The sequence below is a fragment of the Grus americana genome, chromosome 2 (genome assembly GCF_028858705.1).
Source record: "Grus americana isolate bGruAme1 chromosome 2, bGruAme1.mat, whole genome shotgun sequence".
In the NCBI taxonomy this organism is placed as follows: domain Eukaryota; kingdom Metazoa; phylum Chordata; class Aves; order Gruiformes; family Gruidae; genus Grus; species Grus americana.
Window position 1 is genome coordinate 115,455,615 of NC_072853.1, and position 20,587 is coordinate 115,476,201.

At 35.6% G+C, this 20,587-nt stretch overlaps 1 protein-coding gene across 9 annotated transcripts in view; it reads left to right on the forward strand.

Moving 5' to 3' along the window:
* The window catches only part of BBS9 (Bardet-Biedl syndrome 9), a 305,135-nt gene that overhangs the window by 19,505 nt on the left and 265,043 nt on the right, over positions 1 to 20,587 (forward strand). For all 9 annotated transcript variants that reach the window (XM_054817041.1, XM_054817040.1, XM_054817044.1 and 6 more), the window contains 4 exons: positions 12,297 to 12,471; positions 15,844 to 15,928; positions 17,695 to 17,878; positions 18,887 to 19,016. In XM_054817041.1, coding sequence (XP_054673016.1) covers positions 12,297 to 12,471; positions 15,844 to 15,928; positions 17,695 to 17,878; positions 18,887 to 19,016 — 574 coding nt within the window. The remainder of the gene's footprint in view (positions 1 to 12,296; positions 12,472 to 15,843; positions 15,929 to 17,694; positions 17,879 to 18,886; positions 19,017 to 20,587) is intronic.

Below are 20,587 nucleotides of genomic sequence, written 5' to 3' on the forward strand. Positions count from 1 at the left end.
GCAGTACTTCTGCCAAGAATCAGCGACTGCCAAGCGGAACAATTATTACCTCATACGTTTTTAATAGTGCATGTATATTAATAATGACCCAATCTTGCATTTGTCATTTTGGTGACATATTGTTGACTCATATTTAATTCATCATCCTACTCTAATCCCCAGATTCTTCTTCTTAGTGCTATTGCCTGCCATTCTCTGGTTTCCTGTGAGACAATTGTCTGAGATCATATCAGATGTTTTATTTAAGTTTAGAGATGCTGTCTCTAAAGTTTAGAAATGCAGTATATATTATTACCCTGTCTAATAAATAGTTTGGCATGATGGATCTTCTGTAACTTCAAACCTATGTACTGCTTCATTATTTACATACGTACTTTCTTATTAAATGTTCCAGCATTTCATGTGGATGCATTTATCTGTCAGATTTGTTTGCTGCCCCATATTTTTTTCATCCAAAAGATTGCAGTTTTAGTTTCTAACTATTTGGTCCCTTTCATCTTCTTAAAGGGTCTTTCAGATATGTGTGTATGTAGCTTTTGTTTATTTTTCTAGTGGTCATCTGTGACTATTCCATTACAAAAAAATCTATAACCTATAGAAGGAAGGTCACCAAACCCTTTTTAGTTGCTTTTCCTGGAGGGGTGAAATATATCTTGTACAGGCTATGATGCTTTCTGCTTTGGGTTATTAGGTTAGTGCAAATCATTCCTATTCGAAATCACTCTACTATCATTCAAGAAAGATTTTCTTGGAGATTTTAGGCAGTGGTGAGTAGGTCTGAGTGTATCCTCCAAGCACAGAAAAGAATGCACAGCAAAGACAATGAATACAGTCTGCCTGTATCAAAAGTAAGAAGGAACAGACTAGCAAGAGGAGATAAAAGTCAGTCAAAATGTAATAAGGTCATTTTACTTCAGATTCATGAGGAGAATTCTAATTTTTTGGTATCTAGTTGGTGCTGATCATAATCACAACTTGTTCTAGTCCTTGTTGATAGGTTTATCATTGGGAAATTTGGACAGCTGTGCATATGCAGATGAATAAGATTTAAAAAAGTGTCTCCGAATAACTAGAAATGCAAGAAGCTGGAAAAAATGAAAATTTTTGGTAGACTTCATTTTATATACTTGTTTTGTGTAGGACTGCCATGTTTTCCCAGGGTGGTAATGCAAGCTTTGGTCAATGAGACTTGAGCTTACATAATGACAGTTCTTGCAAAGTAGCAGAGCCTCTGCCTACTGAAAGTTTAAGGGCTGGTGCTGTACAATGCTGTCACTTCAAGTGGCAAAGTTTTAAAGTTTTAGGAGAAATGGGAGAATTTTGAGGGGTTTAAAAAAATCAATCCAGCACAAAAAAAGCTTAGCAGACCAAAAATGAAATTTTGAGTTACTGGATTCAAAATTCTTACACAAAATTAATCTGTAACTTTTCCATGCATTGGTGGAGTTGCTTGCTCTGTTGCCCTTTGTATAAGGTCAGAGAGTGTTCATAACTTAAAGAAATATGCAAAAATTTAGCAAGGCTGCAGCATTTTCTTTAACATGTCTGAGTCTGATTATGAGCATGGTTTAATAAAGATAAACATGAGTAACCCGCCCAAATGGATTTGATGATTACAGTGCATAAAAAGGACAAGGAAGGTTTACAGCAAAAATAAAATGTATGCAGCTGCTCTTTTGTATGATGTTTGATTGGGATGAAAACGTGTGTCATCTTGCTTACCTGCAAAAGTATGAAAATATATTTTGTAAGGTTAGTGGTGAAGTAATAAGATCATTTGAGTATTTGCAGTGTGCTTCCAAGAGTCTTAAAATACAAGACGATAAATTGTTCCTGGTTGCTAAATCTATGGTGTCTTTTCTGAGACTGCCAAAAAAGGAAACCAATAGGGATGGTGATTTTTTTGATAGATATATAATTCACTGACTCATTTGACCACAAAGTAAGAGTTAGTCCTTTCTGTATATTGGTTACTAGCCTAGGATATATATAGACAAATTATCTGAATGTGAAAAGTGGCTGTATTTTATTGGTGGTTTTGAGGATATTTAGTCAAGTGTTTATTTCTAATTTCAATGGGATATTTAAAACTCCTCAAAGATGTATAGGTGTTCCTAATCTAATTCCTATCTAATATTCTGCAATGTAAACTTGTAGTTTTGCATTGTAAGCTTCAGACTCAGACTTTGTTATAAACTATTTTTAATGAGTTCTTTGGATATGACTTTAGTTATTCTGGAGAGCATTCTTCAGCAAACGTTTTCAACAATTTTCTATCTCAAAAAATTAGTAAAGAATCAAAGTGCTTTGGGAAGTGCTTAGGAATCATGAAGCTTCTTACTCTAAGGAGACTAGAAATGGAAAAGTAGGAGAAAAGATGGGGAATTTCACTGGGTTTTAAGAGTGGGATTTTGTTATTCTGTTTAGTTACAAGTTTGCAGGTGTGTCTTAAATGGAATTTTAAAGATGGTAGATTTATTGTATGATGGTGACATAAGATCCTACTGATAACTTTTGAAAGTACCTAAAATGTTGCAAAATAGGGCCTGTATTCAACTTTAATTGAGCTCCATGAAAGATCTGCTATTGATTTGTGATTCATTAAAAACAACCATGTGCCTTAAATAACTTCTCAGTCAAAGGCTATTGATTTGGAAGGGCAACTGTTGACAGTACTTGTCTTTATTTAATTTTTATTTGTGGGAGATTTGCTAGTTCAGTAAGATGTTCTATAATATTTATATAATATATGATAGGTCTATAACTTCAGATGAGGGCAGCTTGACATTGGAAGGGTTCACAGGCTCCTTCTTTAGAAAAAGCATATGTCAGTATTGTAACACCTCTATGAATGCAGGGACTTCAAAGAAGATTTCTGCAGTTGCCAGGGCTTGAAAAGTAGTTACTCAACAAGTTATGGCAAGAAACAGAATTTAAGGAAAAAGAATTTACCATTTCTTCATGAGTCATCATTATTCAGGCTACATGTATGCATACAGCCATTCTCCCATGCACAGCTAATGTTCTTTTTCAAGACCCATTCTGTTTATACTGTCTATAATTAATCTGCTGTCTTGAAAGAACAACTTTGTGTGACACTGCTTTCACAGCTGCTGGAACATTTTTCCTGAGACTATTTGTTGTGCTAGGTAGAAACATCCACTTCTGAATGTGGGAAAAATTCTTCACTTAATATGAAGGTTGTAGTAAGTTTTAGTACTATAATCTGTTTAGTGGAGGGGACTTTACCTCCCATGTTTACACAGTGCCAAATACCAGGTTTCCTTCAGTAGGAACTTTTGTGTGCTGGATGTTGCAGTGATGATACTTTTGGATCTCTATACTGCATGTCAGTCTTCTGTGCTCCTCTGAACCATACTGGTGTTTTTCCTAAGGGTCCTTCCACCACCTCAGGTCAATATGAGGTTTAAAGGGATCATTCCCAAGTTGCATAATTTAACTATGGAGTTGGATCAAGAATAAAGGAGTATATCACAGGTCTCTAAAGGATTAATTATGCGAGTGAGGCTGATTGGCCTTTGGAGATACTTTAATAGTTCAAGATTCCCTTTCCATCTAAAATCCTCCGTATGCTTTATGGCAGGCAGAAATCTGCAAGAGGTTTGGTAGAGAGAATACAATATGGTGGTTGAGAGAAGCAAAAAAGGTTATTTTTTCCATGGCAGCTCTGTCTGCATGCTTCACTGTGTCTTGACCAGGGAGACTTCTTGCAGAGTAGACTGTTGCAAAGAGAGCATCTCTTGTGTTGGGACTTGTGAACATGTTTTATTGCAGTACTTTACTGTACAGAAGGGAGTAGGAAATAATTAAAGCTAACATCAGTAGAATAAGGATTTAGCCTTTTCCTTAAACACTTTCCTTAGTTTCTCTTAAACTCCTATCCACTTCTCTGTTTCTCTTGCCTTCCTGTTGGGGTGATTTTTCAGTTCCAGCAGAAAAGCACTCCTCAGTCTCAGCTGGAACATATGTGCACTTTGTGCATCATTTGGGATGGGTACATGCGTTAGCATTGAGTGATGCAGGGCATTTTTCCTTTTCCTTTTTACATGTGTTCAGGGTGTTGCACTACCTTGGCGGTGCTGTCGGATCCTCTGGCCTAGGATGAATGGCTGCAGCTGAAGTCCTGAACTTTCTTCCTTTCTGTAGTAATGCAACAAGCAGCCACAAGACCACCAAGCTAGTCAATTCAGAGTTCTTTCTGAATGTACACTGACATGTGCTTCCTGCTTTGGGTTAGGGAAGTAACCGAAGACTTGCCTTTTACTAGGCATACATTGTTTTAAGTACTGCCTGACATATTTTCGAATGGTTTTTCCATTAGTCAGAAGTGATTCCTGAAATGCTTTTCTCACAGTTGACCCAGATCTGTTTTGCTTCAGGAGCTACACTCAGCAGCAAGTTGAATTCTCCAACATGGGTTTGAACTGGAGGAGACTCTGTTCTTTATGCTGGGAGAAATTTTGGGAGGCAGATTTCAGTGATGAAGGAAAAGGAAACCATATTTGCTTGTTTCAAGTCAGTAATTTCTGTTCCAGTATGTGGGAATACAATTTGTGTACATTGCTTAACTGGTCAATGCACTGTGGATTTAACTTTTCTTTTGTCACATTAAGAAAACATTTCCCACGCATCATTAAAGGGCTCTTAGGTTCCTAGGTGTCTTATAAATGCCAATTTATCTTTTCATTTTATTTCATTGACGCTTCCTTCCACATGAGGCTTTTGACTGAAGCTTTTGATTACTATCAAAGGCCGTAAATTTATCTCTGCTGATGTCTCCCTAAAATCTGTAACTTTATGAAGCTTTTTCTGGTTTCTAATTTATCCCATTTGATACTGTAGTTTTCATTGCATGATTTCACATGGTGCTCAGGCCTTGTGATTACATAATGTACTTTTTATGAAAATGATTTGGTGCCAGAGGGGGGGCTCAGAGCAGAGGAAATCATTAACATGCAAAAAACTTGAGCTCCAAAATAGCTTTAATTAGAAGCTTATTTCAAAGAGTTACCACCTGTCTCTCATTTTGGCTTTGCATTAGGTCTAAAAATATGTTGTGGTTTAAAAGTGTGACCTAAATGTATTCATATCATGGTAGAATAACAAAACTACAAAACAACAGTAGCTGGACTTGTGCTTAAAAGTAACACTTTCTGGCTGATGGACATTCCTCTTGAGGCACAAGCTGCTGAAACTCTGTAGAGTACACTAAGTGATTCCATCTGATCTGCAGAAAACACTATGGGTTATATTTTCACTTTATAAATATGTCACTGGCAAAGCCAACTGGCTGCAATAAGCTTTTTTGAAACGGACATTTCTGGCTGAGTTTTTGGAAGACTGCATTTCTTAAAGTGAAACATAAAAACTCCATTCACTAGCTACACATTAAAAACAAATGGCCAAAGGAAATAAGATGACCTATAAAAAGCTGGGAAGTAAGAGTTCATACACAATTTAATTTTCTTTAATTATGCTTTACATGTAATAGTTTGGATAATTGGAGTTTGATCCACTAGTAGAAGCTAGTTAAAATCCAAATTTGAAAATGAGTGAGTAAGAACAACACAAATATGATTAATAAAGTGGTAGGTATATTAAGGAGTGATGCTGTGCTCTTAAAGCCAAAAAGAGTGGTTACTGATTTAGTCTTAGGTGCCTGATGTATATTTGTTTCTTCAGACAGTATGGTTCAGTACTGCAGTATGCTTGGAGATCATTGGAATGCTCTTGTCATGTTATGTCATGCCATATTCAATCATATCATTACTGTTGAAACAGGAGATAATTTAACAATGATATTTTTGTGTGATTAGAGATGATGAATATTAAAGATGAATGCGTCCATGTGTGACATGACATGTAGCTTCATATATATTGCAGAAGGGGCTATAGTTTTTCTATTCATCATTTTCCTGATGTAATGAAATTGGTAAGAATAAAATCGATATTCGTAATATGGGAGCAGAAGCTATTACTACTTGTTACTTAAGCAGTAACATCTGAACACCTCTACTGACCTTTACTATTTTCTGTTATTTAAATTGTAATATGTCTACTAGATTGCCACTGCATATCAATTATATCTGAAAGATAGAAATTAACAACTAAATTGTGTATTTTAGACAAGCTTAAACCCTGATGGTTGTGGTCAGAAGCTGTCTAAAAGATAGCTTTCTCACTACCATCAGTATAACCAGAAGTACCTGAAATTTAATTCTATTACAAAATATATAAGATTTCTGTGTTAGTAAGGGCATTCACTTTACAATTAGACAAAAGACAAAAGTCTTTTAATATTATGATATAACAAGCAATATTTAGAACTTTTCAAAACAGGAGAATAGCAGCATGGCAAAAATTTAAACATGATTTCTGTTATAATTTTTTTGTGACAAATTATTTTATGCACAATTGTAATTTTTTCATTTTTTTTCTTGTTTTATCTATATCTTTTTAAGGAAGAAAAGATGAAAAATAAGAAGCCTTAAGAAAAAAAGTACAAATGTCATCTTCTACTGTGCCTTTAAAAAAAGTTTTTCAAGCTGATATCTGTAATCTTTTTGTCTTCAGGTTTCAGGTACCAGGGAGTTTCATTGAAACTAGACATAAAAGTTAAGGTTCTGGAAACAGGGCAGACAGCTGCACATTTCTTCTGTAGCACACTGCTGATGGTAGGAAAATTCATAGGAAACTGTGGAATGGGAGTTGAAGACTTTCTATACCCAGACTTACAGGGTTGTATTCTTGGTAAAGGGGTAAAATAGAAATGGAACTGAACAGTTAGCTAATGTAAAGTGTTGAGAGGGTTTTCAGTATGCCTTTGAATGCTGAATGTGAACTTATGTGATTTTGAGGTAACGGATGTAGAACAACTATGGTCACATGGACACCTGGATTATGAAGCACTGTTTTCTTGCAAGCCAAATAAAAATGCCACTACCTATTTCTCAAAGCCAATAACTGTACTTTAAGATAACTACACCTAAGAGACTTTGGTGGCAACCAGCGGGCTAGCACCTTTTACTAGTTATCAGTGTTTGTACACGTTTCTCAGAGTACATTTACTGGTTACTCATAATTTTATAAGATGGCTATCTGATACTTTTTCTAGACTGTATCAGCAGTGTGATAATAATGTCAGCAACTGTTGGAAAGTGGAAGCTGGGTATCATTAACATTGATAGTGTACAAGTGCAAAATGTCTCAAGTTTCTCTAATGGTTTGCACTGTTTGCTGATCAGGAGTATGTGATAGGACTAAATCCTGTGAAATTTCACAGCCTAGAGGAACAGATATCTACTGTAGTGCCGTGGAGTAGATCGGAGATGAAAGAATGCCTTTATTTGAATTATTCTTCTCTTGACTTCATCTAGTCCAATCCCACTTCTGATTGCTGTGACCTTTCAAAGCTAATTGAGTGACATTACAATGACATCAGCCAGCTCCTTCAGCACTTCTGGGTGCATCACATCAAGCCTTATGAACTTAAGTTTACTTTGTTTAAATGTTCTCCAACCAGACCCCTTTCCACTGGGGGTAAGTCTTCTTTTGCTCAGACTTTGCCTTTGGTCTCAGGGGCCTGAGATTCCTCAAGATCTGTCTTAATAGTAAAGATGGAGGTAAAGAAAGCATCCAGCTCCTCAACTTTTCTGTCCCCTTTGTCACTATGGCCCCTGCTCCACTGAGCAGCGGTCCCACATTTTTCCTAGTGTTTGTTTGGATGTCTGTGGATTTATGGAATCCTTTTTTGTTGCTCTCCACATCCCTTGCCAGATTCAACTCAGCTGGGCTATTGCTTTCCGAACCCCATCCCTGAATGATTACACAGTATCCCCTATATTCCTCCTAGGTCACTTGCCCCTGCTTCCAACTCTTTATTTTTATCTCCTGTTTGGCTCATCAGTCACCTGAGTTGGGGAGTTTTTGTCAATATGTTACAGAAATGTCCTAGATTTCTTGTGCCCTGCTGTTGTCCTTCTTACGGATATCTGGGTGGTTCAAGTTCCCCGTTAGGACCAGAGCAACCAAATGTGAGGCTTCTGCCAGTTATCTGAAGAGTGCCTCATCTACATCTTCCTGATCAGGTGGCCTATGGCAGACTCTCATATTGGTCTGCTCAATAATCCTGACCCATAAGTTCTTGACTGGCTCATCACCTGTCCCCCAGGCAGCACTCCATGCATTCCAGGTGCTCTCTTGCTAAAAAGGGAACTCATTACCATCCTGGCCTGCCCTTCCTAAAGTGCATCTTAGCACTCCAATCATGTGAGCTAGCCCATTATGTCTCTGTGATCCCGATGAGGTTTTATAGCCCTGTAACTGCACACATACTTCCAGTTCCTCCTGTTTGTCCCCGTACTGTGTACACTGCCTCTCTGAAATGCCTCCACAGTACTCAAAAAGGCCACGAGAGCTTCTTCCATAAGAGCTGTTCCATGGGCACTTCCTTAGTTGGATTCCTGTGCTAGAGGTGATTCCATTTCAGCCTTGTTTTGTTCATTGCTATGTCCCTTTGGTTCACGTAATCCTGGGGCCTTTTGCTTGCCTACCCCACCTACCACTCCCTCACTTGATTGTTGTAAAATCTCTCCCTCCCCTGTCATTCCTAGTTTAAAGTTGCTCTTAGTTGGCAAGCCTGTTGGCAAAGATACTTTTGCTGGATTTTGTCAGGAGATCCTGTCTCTTCCAAACAGCTGTCAATCCTCAAAGGGGGTCACATGGTCATAAACTGAAGCTCTGCTGTGGATACCTGCAGTGCAATCAATTGTTGGCCCATAGGATACATCCAGTCTTCCTCATGCCCTTCCCCTTCCTCAGCAGGATCAAGGAGGAAAACCACCTGGGTCCTCATACCCTTAACCATCACCCCCAGAGCCATGTCACACTTGATAATTTCCAGGTTACCCCTGTCAGTTGCTAAGCTTGTATTGAGTTACTTATGTGGGAGGATGATTCACCCATCTGAAACTTTTTTAAAAAATTACCAATTCAGGATGGTGTCCTTCTATCAGCTTAACAGCCATCAGATAAACACCAAATCTGGCTTTGGGAGTGGGGATAAACTATGTGACCTGAGCAAGGGGAGCTGGGGGCCCAGAGGGAAGGAGGTAAGCAGGACTGCTCCTGCCAGCAGTAGCAAAGCATTAGATTGGTTTTGCTCATTTGTCCACTTGCAGCCTTAGCATGCTTCAAGTGATACTCTTTGAACTTATATAGTTGCTACAATTCTTTTATGAATATGTTCTTTTTCTTCATTTACACTAATAATAGTCAATTGTTAGTGATGAAAAGCAGGACATTCAGAATTGTAGGAACCTTAATATTTAATAACTTTCAAATTCACATATGTATCTTGCTTTATTTTTTAATTGAAACATATAAGGTACTTCTATATAAAGCAGCAAACCAAATGTTCATTCTGACTATGATTAGTAGTCACTGTAACCTCTTGAATATCATGTAAGTCAGGTGCAGAACGTCAGCTATGAGTTATGAATAAGCCAAACAATTCTGGAATCTGTCCTATGAAGAATACTTAAGAGGGTAAATGATTCTTAAATACTTGACAAAGCTGTTTTATACAAATAATTTCAGAAGAAACATACTAGTTATGTCCATTTAAGAGGTGTGTGTATATACGCATATCTAATGGGTTTGTATACTGTAAGATATGTTTCTAATTTTATAAACAATAAATTCTGAGATCGAACAGAAGCCCTAGACCCTGCTTTATAATTTAAAATGTCTGTGTTGAAAATCCTAGGAAAATGTTAGTTCTAAAACAGTTGGTCTGTTTGGAAAATACTTTTGGAGATCTATGTCACACCCATATTTCTTTCAAAAATGATTGTATTTAGTCACAGGAAACATTTCTTCTTTGACTTTTGCTGTTAACAGAGGTAAAGAGTTTACATTTCCTGGAAGGATGTATGACTTTAATCTGAAGATTAAAGAATGTAGAAGAGGAAACATTTGAAATGTTTCAAGTTTCCAGTATAGTGGTGCAAACTTCAGAATGTTATAGATGAAACTTTTGAGACTTAAATCATCAAATTGAAGTTGCTAGTGACAAGTGGTCACTGGGTTAATGAGCTGCTATAAAGATGATATATTTAAATTTTCTCACTTGCAGTAGTAGAAAAAAAACCCCAAAGATATATTGGTTTGACTTCAGTATCAGGCAAAATCTCAGTCTGACTACTTGTGAACAGCGCTTTAATGATTTCCACATTGAATTGCTTTTGTATAACAGGGTAGTTTATTAGTACAGATCCTGACATTTTTTAGCTTAGGAAGATGAGTTTTCATTGTTTCTCAGCTAAGTTTCTTGTTGAAGCCACCAAGGATTCTTGATTAATGGAATACTTCTCTCATATTTAATAAGGAATAAGGGATTTTTCTAATGTTGAATATTCTTTTCTATATTTTAATATGAATTAGTCAATTCAAAATGCTATTATTACCTTGCTAAAGCAAAATTTAAGTGTTTGATATTGTCAGTGTTCTCTCTCAAAAAGTATGCATGCAATTTAGGAGTTTTCAAACAAACAAAACCGACAACTCTGTTAAATAAGAATGACCTTTAAGGTTTTCAGAAAAGGTCTATGTAGAACATAAGGGAAGAAACAGGTGTTGTGATTAAGTGCTTGAAATGCCATCAGTGTTCCTGAAATTACACCGTTGAAATTGTTTTGCAGTTCTATCTATATAATCATTGGTGTGAAGGATTGAAGTATTTTGACTTTTTCACTAGAGACTAAGAGATTCAACTTTGCCTCTACCAAATGAACAACATGAATTACACTTTCAAATGTCTTTCCTATCAATGGTTGATATTTCCATCAGGGTTTATAGAACATGTAGTGAATTATGTGCAGAATTTGGCAAGAAGGATAGGAGAACTTGATTTTTAGAAAATGGGAAAATCTGAAAAAGGAATGAGGGAGGGCAAGTGGAAAGAACCCAGCTGCTTTACCTTCTTTTCATTTTTTTTCTGTTTTTACCCTAAGCTAAATTTTTATGGTATGTTTTAATCACAAAGACAAGTAACATCATGTACTGCTGACCTATTACACTACTATTTATTTTTAAGCAGTTAAAGTTTCAATGAAGAATCACAGTGGAGATGAAAAATGTTTTGCACTGTACTTTGCATTTGTTGCTTTTTCAGGTACTGAATATCTCTCTGACCTTTGTTACCTTTCTCTAAATGTAAGAATGAAGTTTTAGTCTATTTTTGTATTGCTTTGCCTTCCTGTGTTAGAAAATGGTTCTTAAAGGATTGAGGATGGAGCTTAGTGAACGGACAATTTGTTTGGGTCCTCCATGCATATAGAATAATTCCTGAGACACAACAGAGTATTTTAATGGAAACATTTTGAATTACAAGTATTCCATTTTGTGTTTGCAAGATAGGGGCTTATCTCTGAATTCAGGAGAGATACTTCTATCAGCTGCAGAAGGTGTTAGTCTTACTGGTATAGCTCTCTTTGAATGCATGCAAAACATTGTTTGTTACCCTTGCATATGAAATGCAAATTGCATAATCACCTTCTGATCTCAGAAGTCTTCAAAATGAGACTTTGAATTTAGATTGGTGCACTTGAGGCATGACAAGTCATGTCTTAAGTCATGTCTTGAGGCTGCTGAATAATGGATGACTTGAAGCAATTTAGTCGAAGCTGAATTTTTTATTTGATTTTTTTTTAAGTCTTGTTGGTAACACTGAGTGGGCCTGTTTTGTTATTTCTTGAAGACAGAAAATGTGAATGCAAAGTCTGGAAAACATTGCCATTGTACTATTTTCACAACAACACATATTTGTAGGATTTTCTATTATCTAGCTTAAGTAGACTTGAAAGACTAGAATAGGTTATTTTTAAACCACAGTTGTTATGACTGCTTCTAAGGTGTAGAGCCATTTAAGAACCAGAATAATTTGGGATCCTGGGAGTATTGAAACATTTACAATTTCAGTTTAAAGAATAGTTACATCTTTAGAAATTTTAGTTTGAAATAAAATATCTAACTCTTTTTGCTCTTAATATGTTCTGAATGTTATTCCCCCAAAAATCTAGTTTGTTTATTTTAGTAAGTAAGCTTTTATTGAGGTTGGAATATTTAGTGTTCTTCCTCATAGTAAACAGTCACATAAATTACAATGAATCTTGTTTTTGTTAGGATTGGTTATGAGTGCAATTTTCATTTACTAACAAACTGTATAAATACCATTGCTTTGTTTCCTTTGTATTTCTTTCTTTTGCTTTCCTTAGGTCGAGATTTTATATGCATACAGTCCATGGATGGGATGCTCATGTTGTTTGAACAGGAAAGCTATGCTTTTGGCCGTTTTTTACCTGGTTTTCTTCTGCCTGGTCCCTTGACTTACAGTGCTCGAACAGATTCTTTCATTACAGTGTCTTCTTGTCGACAGGTTGAGAGTTACAAGTATGTGTTCATGTTCAGTAATTATAGTGTATTTTGGTGCTATCATTTAGTATGTAAACAATTAATCATGTCTAATTTTTATTGCCTTTACTAATTGTATCCCAAAGCAGGTGATAGGTAGTTGCAGGAAAGAAGAAGAATAAAGTGTTGTATGTTGTTGAGTGCTTACTGTCTCTATACAGTCATAGAAGAAAGCATACTGTGTGTCCTGAGGACTTTATGGTCCTATTTTATTTGTAGAAATGTGTTAAGTTTACTATCTTGCCAAGGCACATCATGTTGTCCTGCAAGTGCCAGGTTTTTCCCTGCTTCAGTTCAGTGTAATTTGTGTTTTCAGTGTTGTCTGCACTATACTGCTTGAGCAAGATGTTCCTTCCAGTTGTTTCAACGGGATATTATGTTGATGCAAATAGTTGTTAGGCTGATGAATCTGTTCAGTTTTCAGAAGAGATTTGAGACAGAAGTTTGGCTTTTGTGGTCATAGGATCTTCTCAAAGGAATTAGTGCTTGTGGGGAGAGGTGGAATCCACGTCACAAAGCGGCAGAGGAGGCTTGTTAACCTCCTTGACTGCTAGACTGAGGTCTAGCACTGATAGGTGCTAAATCCAGCATGTAAGTGATGATGTAGCCTATAAAGGTCAAATGTACAAAGGGGAATGTTTTCATAATACCTTAGAGAAAGTGGGATGAGTGAGGGCCCATATTAAGTGCATATTTACAGATACCTACAGCCTTGGCAACAAAGAGGAGGAACTAGAAGTTGTGTGTGCAGTTAGAGATGTGACAGGGTAGCTTGCATGACTAAGGTGCTGTAATTGATGACTCCGGGCTCTTCAGGAAGAAAAGACAGACAAGAGGGGATTTGTGTTCACCATGGAGGAGCAGCTTGAATACATGGGCCTCTCTTACGGAACCACCATGCTGAGAGTTTATCAAGCCTCCATCTGTTTGGAATCAGATGGATGCTTGAGGAAGGGGACGTTGTGGTGGATATCTGCTATGAAGCCTGTTTTAAACAAGAAGTTTCCCAGTTTCAGGCTCTTGTTCTCATGGAGGACTAATGTCTTCTGGGAGGGCAACATAATGGACTTTAGCAATCTGGAAGGTTTTTGAGGTGCATTAGGGAAAACTTTTTTGATGCAGGTGCTAGACAGCCTGGCTAAGGAAGATGCTTTGCTGAATCCACAACTCAGAATTACTTAGAATAAAATGTAATAATATTGCTAAGTATCGTGGTTTAACCCCAGCCAGCAACTAAGCACCACACAGCACCATACCAGCTAAGATGAAGAAAATTAACTCTATCCCAGCCAAAACCAGCAGAGAAAGGAATAAATAAATACTTTTTCTTTAAAATTAGTATCTCATCTATTTTCACTACGTTTAGATTCTTGACTTTTACAACAAATGTGGCTAAAATTTTCCCTCAGGCAGTCACTGATTCACAAGTATGTTGCCTTTATTGTAGGAAGGTGTAGTTTTGAAGGAATTCTTGACTTGGATACTGGTTATTGGTCTTTAGTGCCAAGTGTTAAGACACTGTGGTACTAAGCTCTAGTGTGCGTATGAACTATTAGAACATTAGAATAGAGTTAGGTAATCCTTCTAAAATGAAGGATATAGGCATGCTAAGGAGAGAAGAGGTTATTTTTATGGTTGAATTAACCCTGTTTTTTCTTATCATAGTAAATGAAAAATACAGCAGTTCTATCTTGTTTTTAGCAGAACAAGTTGCCATATTTCAAATTATCGATCTTTCTATAGCTCATAGAAACCAATGCCTTCATTTGAAAGGAATGTTTCCTGTGTCGATTCTGAATTCTTTCAAGATCTAAAACCAAAATGCCTGTTACTTAAATGGTTGTATACTTGATGTGATAGCTGAATTGAAAGTTTGTGTTGGTCATCTGTGGCTTGAGTTTTTGGTGATGAAAGACTTGCATACAAGTAGTTGGTACTTAAACATCAATACATATTGATATTCAATGGGAATTTGGTTTCAAAACTGTGTATTAGTCTTTGATTAGTTAATAAAATGATAATGTTCTAGCCAAGACTATCAATAAAATATGGTGAAAAGAGACAATTTTATTAGGTCAGAATCTGCAACTTCTCTTATAAATGTGTTAAACTGAAGAAAGGAAGTGAAGTTGTTGATATAGAGGACACTTAAAGACGTGGTAATTGTACTAAAAGCAGCTTGTTTAGTATTTTTAACTGGGTCATAGCATTCACCTTAAGCAATTACATTTCTTACTCCAAGTACATAGTTTACTTCTGTAAGACAATTTTAGAAACTAAAATTCTCCAGTAGCAAGCACCACAGTACATGCATCTGAAATGTGAGGGCTGCTGGTGTCATTGTTTTAAATTGGTAACTTTGACAATATAGAAAAATATGTACTTTTAGACTTGAATCGGAACATTCAGAATTGTGTTGGTTTGAGCTTAGGAGCTGACGGCACTCCATGACTTCCAGAATTGAATGCTATCTTTTTGGATAAGTTTTTTGTTTGTTTGTTTGTTTTTTTGTGTGTGTTTATTTCACTTTTGTAGGAAAGTTCAGTATTTTCGAGATTACCTAATGTGCGGACATTAGAAACAGGGTTGTTCAGTAAGTTAGCACCAATTCAGGAAAGAAATAGTTACACAGCAGTCAATGAAAACACAGTTTGAACATTGAGGATTGCATAGGTGTAAATGAGGACAATAGATGTGTGGAACTTTTATGGCAGTTGATATCTTTTGTTCTAATGTCTTCATTGCTAATTTTTCTTAGTATGGTTGGTTGGCAGTTACAAAATAATAAAAACAACGCCAAACCTCCCATCTTTTGCTAGATGTGCCACCTATTGGTGCCAGTTTACTGTTATCTCTTGGATTGGAACCACTTAGTTTACTTAATGGATGTGCTTGAGAGTGCAACTATTAGATATAGCAGATTGTATTTTAGGGTAGTTTAGGAGGGTTTTTTTAAAGCTTAGTAAGAGCAAAAAAGTTTATTTTTTATTAGAATCCTAATTTCACAATTTGAAGATATGCTGGTTTCTTGCTTCTGTCGTCTATGTGGTCTAGATTTCTAATGTCTAATATATTTAGCTGTTGAATTTATTTTTAACATCAAATAAAATCTGAATAGAAATGTTTGTTTTAAATTCTGCCTTTACACTTAGCTGTTATCCTACTGTGATATATAACATCTTTGCTGATGATGGATGTGTTGCAGAAGGCTTTCTAACAATCCTTTTAGACTGTGCTTTTACCATGTATGTGTATACTCATAATATGATAATTACATTTTATTTTTTACTTAATGTAAGCATATTAACTACAAAGATTTTTTTTTTAACTTTTTTAAACTTCCTATAACAGATACCAAGTGTTGGCATTTGCGACAGATGCTGATGAAAGACAAGAAACAGAACAGCAAAAACTTAGTTCTGGAAAAAGACTTGTGGTAAAACCTGTTTATTTTACATAACCTGTATGGTACACTGCATACATGTTAAAAAGACCAATGCTAAGTAACGAATGGAAACACTGTCTGCTGACAAAGGACCCGATCCAATTGCCATTAAAGGCAATGGAAAGACTCCAGTAGATTTCTATTAAGATTTCTTTGGGCCTCAGTTGTTTAAGGTTGGGCCTTAAAACTCACTGTTGTTCTAAGGAGAGGAAAAAAACCCAACCAACTGTGTACTGGAAATAACTATTTCTATGGCAGCCTTTGTAATACAGAACTTAAACTGTAGTAAAATGGATAAATAGGTACACCTGAAATATTGCTCGTGCTTTTAATTTAAGTCTGTGTCTTTGTATTGGACTTACAAAATTAACCTAATTCTACTTGGGGAATCCTTTGTACTTAAAGAAAACTAAGCAGTAAAAAATATTTCCATAAATAGTCAGTATCCTGAACTCTTTTTGTCAAAAACCTGTAGATTCAATCGTCTTCAGGAGGTCCCTGTGACTAAGTTGTTCAATGATTGAGCTGCCTCCTATTAAGAGGAAGAGAATTTCATTCTCTGTGGTCCTGCAGTAGAATTGCTTGTCTGGTAAATATACTGCGTAAAATGCTAGATTCAGCATATTTCAGGTATGAGAGTAAAATATTGGGAGAGCTTCTTTCTTCCAGTTGCTAATTGTACAATTTTTTCAAACTGTCAGAATCATACATTTTGAATTAGGACAAAACAGAGTTTTTAAATAAGAAATTGGGAAGCTTCATCAGATATGCTGCAAATTAAATACATTTTTTTTTTAATCTCAAATGAGAAGCATACATGGAGATGAATGTAATAAGCCTGGCTTTTTTTTTCCCTTTTGACTTTTAAAATGAGACTTCCAGCTTCATATATCAGATATGCCAGTATGTTTACTAACGTATTCTATGTTCTTTAAGCAAAATGATTGATACTGTTCATATAGGAAGTGTTGACAGTTGAACTTTGATATTTTTTGACTTCAGAAATTCTGAATTTCTGTTTAATCAGCTTGGCAGCAGTCAAAAGCAATTTTTGCATGTGTGAATTAGTTGAAATTTCTCAGAGGAGCTGAAATAACAAACCAATGAAATATATCAATAAGCAGTAGTATTGTTTAAAGACGTAAGGCAAGGTGGGATTTATAAGTAGTTGTTTATTATATCAATGTATGTAGTTGGAAAAGTAGAAAAGCTATCATATACACAAATTTTCTTCAGATTCAAGGGTGTACATTAGTGACTGCAAGCATGAATATTGGCTTACACACCTAAAATTTTGTCTATTTTTCCATTTACATGTATTGGTAGAATAAGTGATCCCCTTTTGCTCTCTAACCTTGCCCTTAATATCTAAGGACATGTACAGAGGCAAATTGAAATTATTCTAATACTGTGTTCTTGGATTTAATAGTTGGACTGTAAAGTATTTTTATTTTGAATGGGTTGTGTATTTTAAAATTTAAATATACTTAAATGAACTGCATAGCCATCAATTCACAACTAGTTCAGAAAGTGGGACATGTTTTTCCTGCTTTACTCACAATAAGAAAAGTCACCAACTGCCTTCAAAATAAGAGGATAACTAATATTTTCTTATTCAAAAAGAGACCTTGATTTTGCTTTTCTATCCGTGTTAATGATATTCATGTAACTTGATGAGTTCTAAGCCTTCTCTATAAGTTTTGTCCTTAATACGCGGCTGTCAACTGATCTCTGGAGCATGTTTTTTTCTTTTGAAGGTGGATTGGGTTTTAAACATCGGAGAGCAAGCACTGGATATATGCGTTGTCTCCTTTAATCAGGCAGTTTCTTCTGTTTTTGTGCTTGGTGAGAGAAACTTCTTTTGCCTTAAGGATAATGGGCAAATCCGATTCATGAAAAAGCTTGATTACAGTCCGAGTTGCTTCATTCCTTATTGTTCAGGTTTGTAAAAGGAAAATTCAACTTAACTTTAGCTTGGTTGCTTTTGCAGCTAAGATTCCCCCCCCCCCCCCACTGAATAAATACATTTTTCTGAATAAGCTGTTGATTTCTAGAAAATCTGTGGAATCGGAGCTCTCTTTCTGGATGAAGCAGGTTTATTTTCAAATGTTACTTAGTGTGAACTGTCATAATTTTTAGAATCTAAATAGCTATTTTCTCATCACCAAATTGAGGTACTTGTCTAGTGTTTGAGTAAGTTTGCCCAGGCTACGAAAGCAACAAACGTGGAAGAATGAGAGATTTTGGAAGAGTAAACTAGTGTTTGAGGACCTTCTGTCACTTACTAATAGTTAAAAAAATTAACTCTTAGGAGATGAAGCTAAGTTATTACATTGTACAGAAGCAACTTGGTTGGATGCCACTATAGAACTACAGATTCTTAATACCTATTCTATATTAATGTTTCAAAACCAATCTGATAAATTTTTGACACTATGACTTATTTTAGACTTAAAATATAATTTTAGATGTTATAAATATGATCTAAACAACCTTCACATTTTATACTTTCTGGTTTAAATTATACTATAAATAAAACCTATAAATGCATGCACCTTTAAGCAGTATTCATAGGTCAGTGAATTAATGAAGAGTATAAGTAGCTGATATTAAACCAATCTGTATTTTGTCATATCTATCCTGGCACGCTAACATGGCAATTAGGAGTCTGTTTTAAATTACCAAACATGGCTGGCTAGAACCTTGGAAATTTGTGGCATGTGTTGTGTAGTATGCAACTGAAATTGGTATCCATAATTAATCACATACATCCTTGGTTATTGTCAATGTCACTTTCATAACTTTTGACACTTTAATTATACTAAATTAATTTATAACAAGTAATGGCTTAAAAGGAAAAGAAAAAATAGTATCGTGATACAAGCCTCAAAGAAAAGTACTGTCTTTTGAAAATCTTTCATCCTAAAACTGTTTTTATATCCTTAACAGTGAAAGAAGGAACAATAAACACTCTAGTTGGAAACCATAGTAAAATGTTGAATGTTTATCAAGATGTTACACTGAAATGGGCCACTCAACTTCCTCACATTCCTGTATCAGTAAAAGTAGCGAATTTACAGTAAGTAACTTGTTAAAGTTTACTTTTTTCAGATTCATTTCCAGTTGTGAAATTTGCTTTGTAGATCCTAACAAATAGTTCTGAGGTACGTAACAAATAAAGTGACTTGTAAAAGGAAAATTCAAAGTGTTTTTTTCTGTTTTGTAAAATATTCATTTCATTAATGGGCATACTATTATTTCTGGAAGAATACTAGAATTGCTGTACTGGGCTTTAGATTTTCTGTTTTTCTTGAGTGAAGGTAGAACCTGGGTCTCATACCTCCGGTGGTGTAGTTTCTCCTTTAAAAGAATGAAAAGTGAAGCTTTGCAATCTGGTAATATCCTTCCCTGAGACAGGAAAATAGGGAATCTCACTAAAAATCTGTTCTTCATTAAGCATTTAAGAGCATATGAATTCCAGAGATGATTTGTTGGAACAGATTATTCAACTTCAATGATAAACTGTAGAAATTAAGGAACCATTAAAATTGTTCAGCATTGCACTGCAACAGACCAAAACCATTTGTAAATACACATAAGCCAGGTCGGGGAAAAACTGATTGGGTGGGGTATCAAGTGTAGAGAAATTATGACATATTGGTAACTTCTGCTGAGTCTGTCACCGAACTAAGCAAACTACAGAAAAGGTCAGCTAGTGTTTTTATAGTCCATCTTATGCCTGTATTGTGTGCCACCAGAGCTGGGGGAGGTGCTGGCTGCCCAGTGCCTATGACCATATGAGATGCAGTAGGAGTGTCCTTGTCAGGTAGATTACTTCTGATCCCCAGCAGGCTTGTGGCTGCTGTGCCAACGTACATTAGATTGTTGAATACTTGATCATCAGTTGTGTGTTTTACCTCATAACAGATGAAAATGCAACTTCTGACTAACTAGCTTTACAGACTTATGCAGAGTAATCTGAGGGATGTTTGGTACTAATGGTTACCTAATGATTTTTAAAAAATAATTTATAATTAAAATAAATAAAAATAAATTAATAAAAAGTTTAATAATAATAAATACATAAAATAAAATATTTTTTAAAATAATTTATAATTAATTTTTTTTAGACTCTCTGGAGAGAGTTGTGTTGGCTTTCATCCAACAGGTCTTACAAGTAAAATATAACGAATAGTCTCAGTGGACCAGTTAATATAAACCAAAAGTTAATTAGGCAGGATATGACAGTACAGCTTTTGAAGTTTGAAAAAAATATTTGTGTCAGAAAAAAATTTGAAAAAGGCACTTATTTTTACAACAGCAGATTTTATTTGTATACACATATATATACATAATTGTATATGCAACTATTGGTTTGGAAACTCATATTATTGAACCATCTGTTTCAATAATGCCTCTAAGAAGTTTATGCAGATTCTGCATGTTCCATGTGAAATTTAACACTCAGTGGTTTGATCTTGGTGAGAATTTTGAGGGCCTACTAATTTGTCCCAGATCATTTTGCTAGTTGGATACAGAATTCCCACAGACGTACTAATGCTAGGGTTTGCTTTGAGTTTTGTTCTGTAAAGGGTGGAGAGACAGCAATCTAGTTATACCAACTTCTTTATACAGGTACCGAGGAGAAGT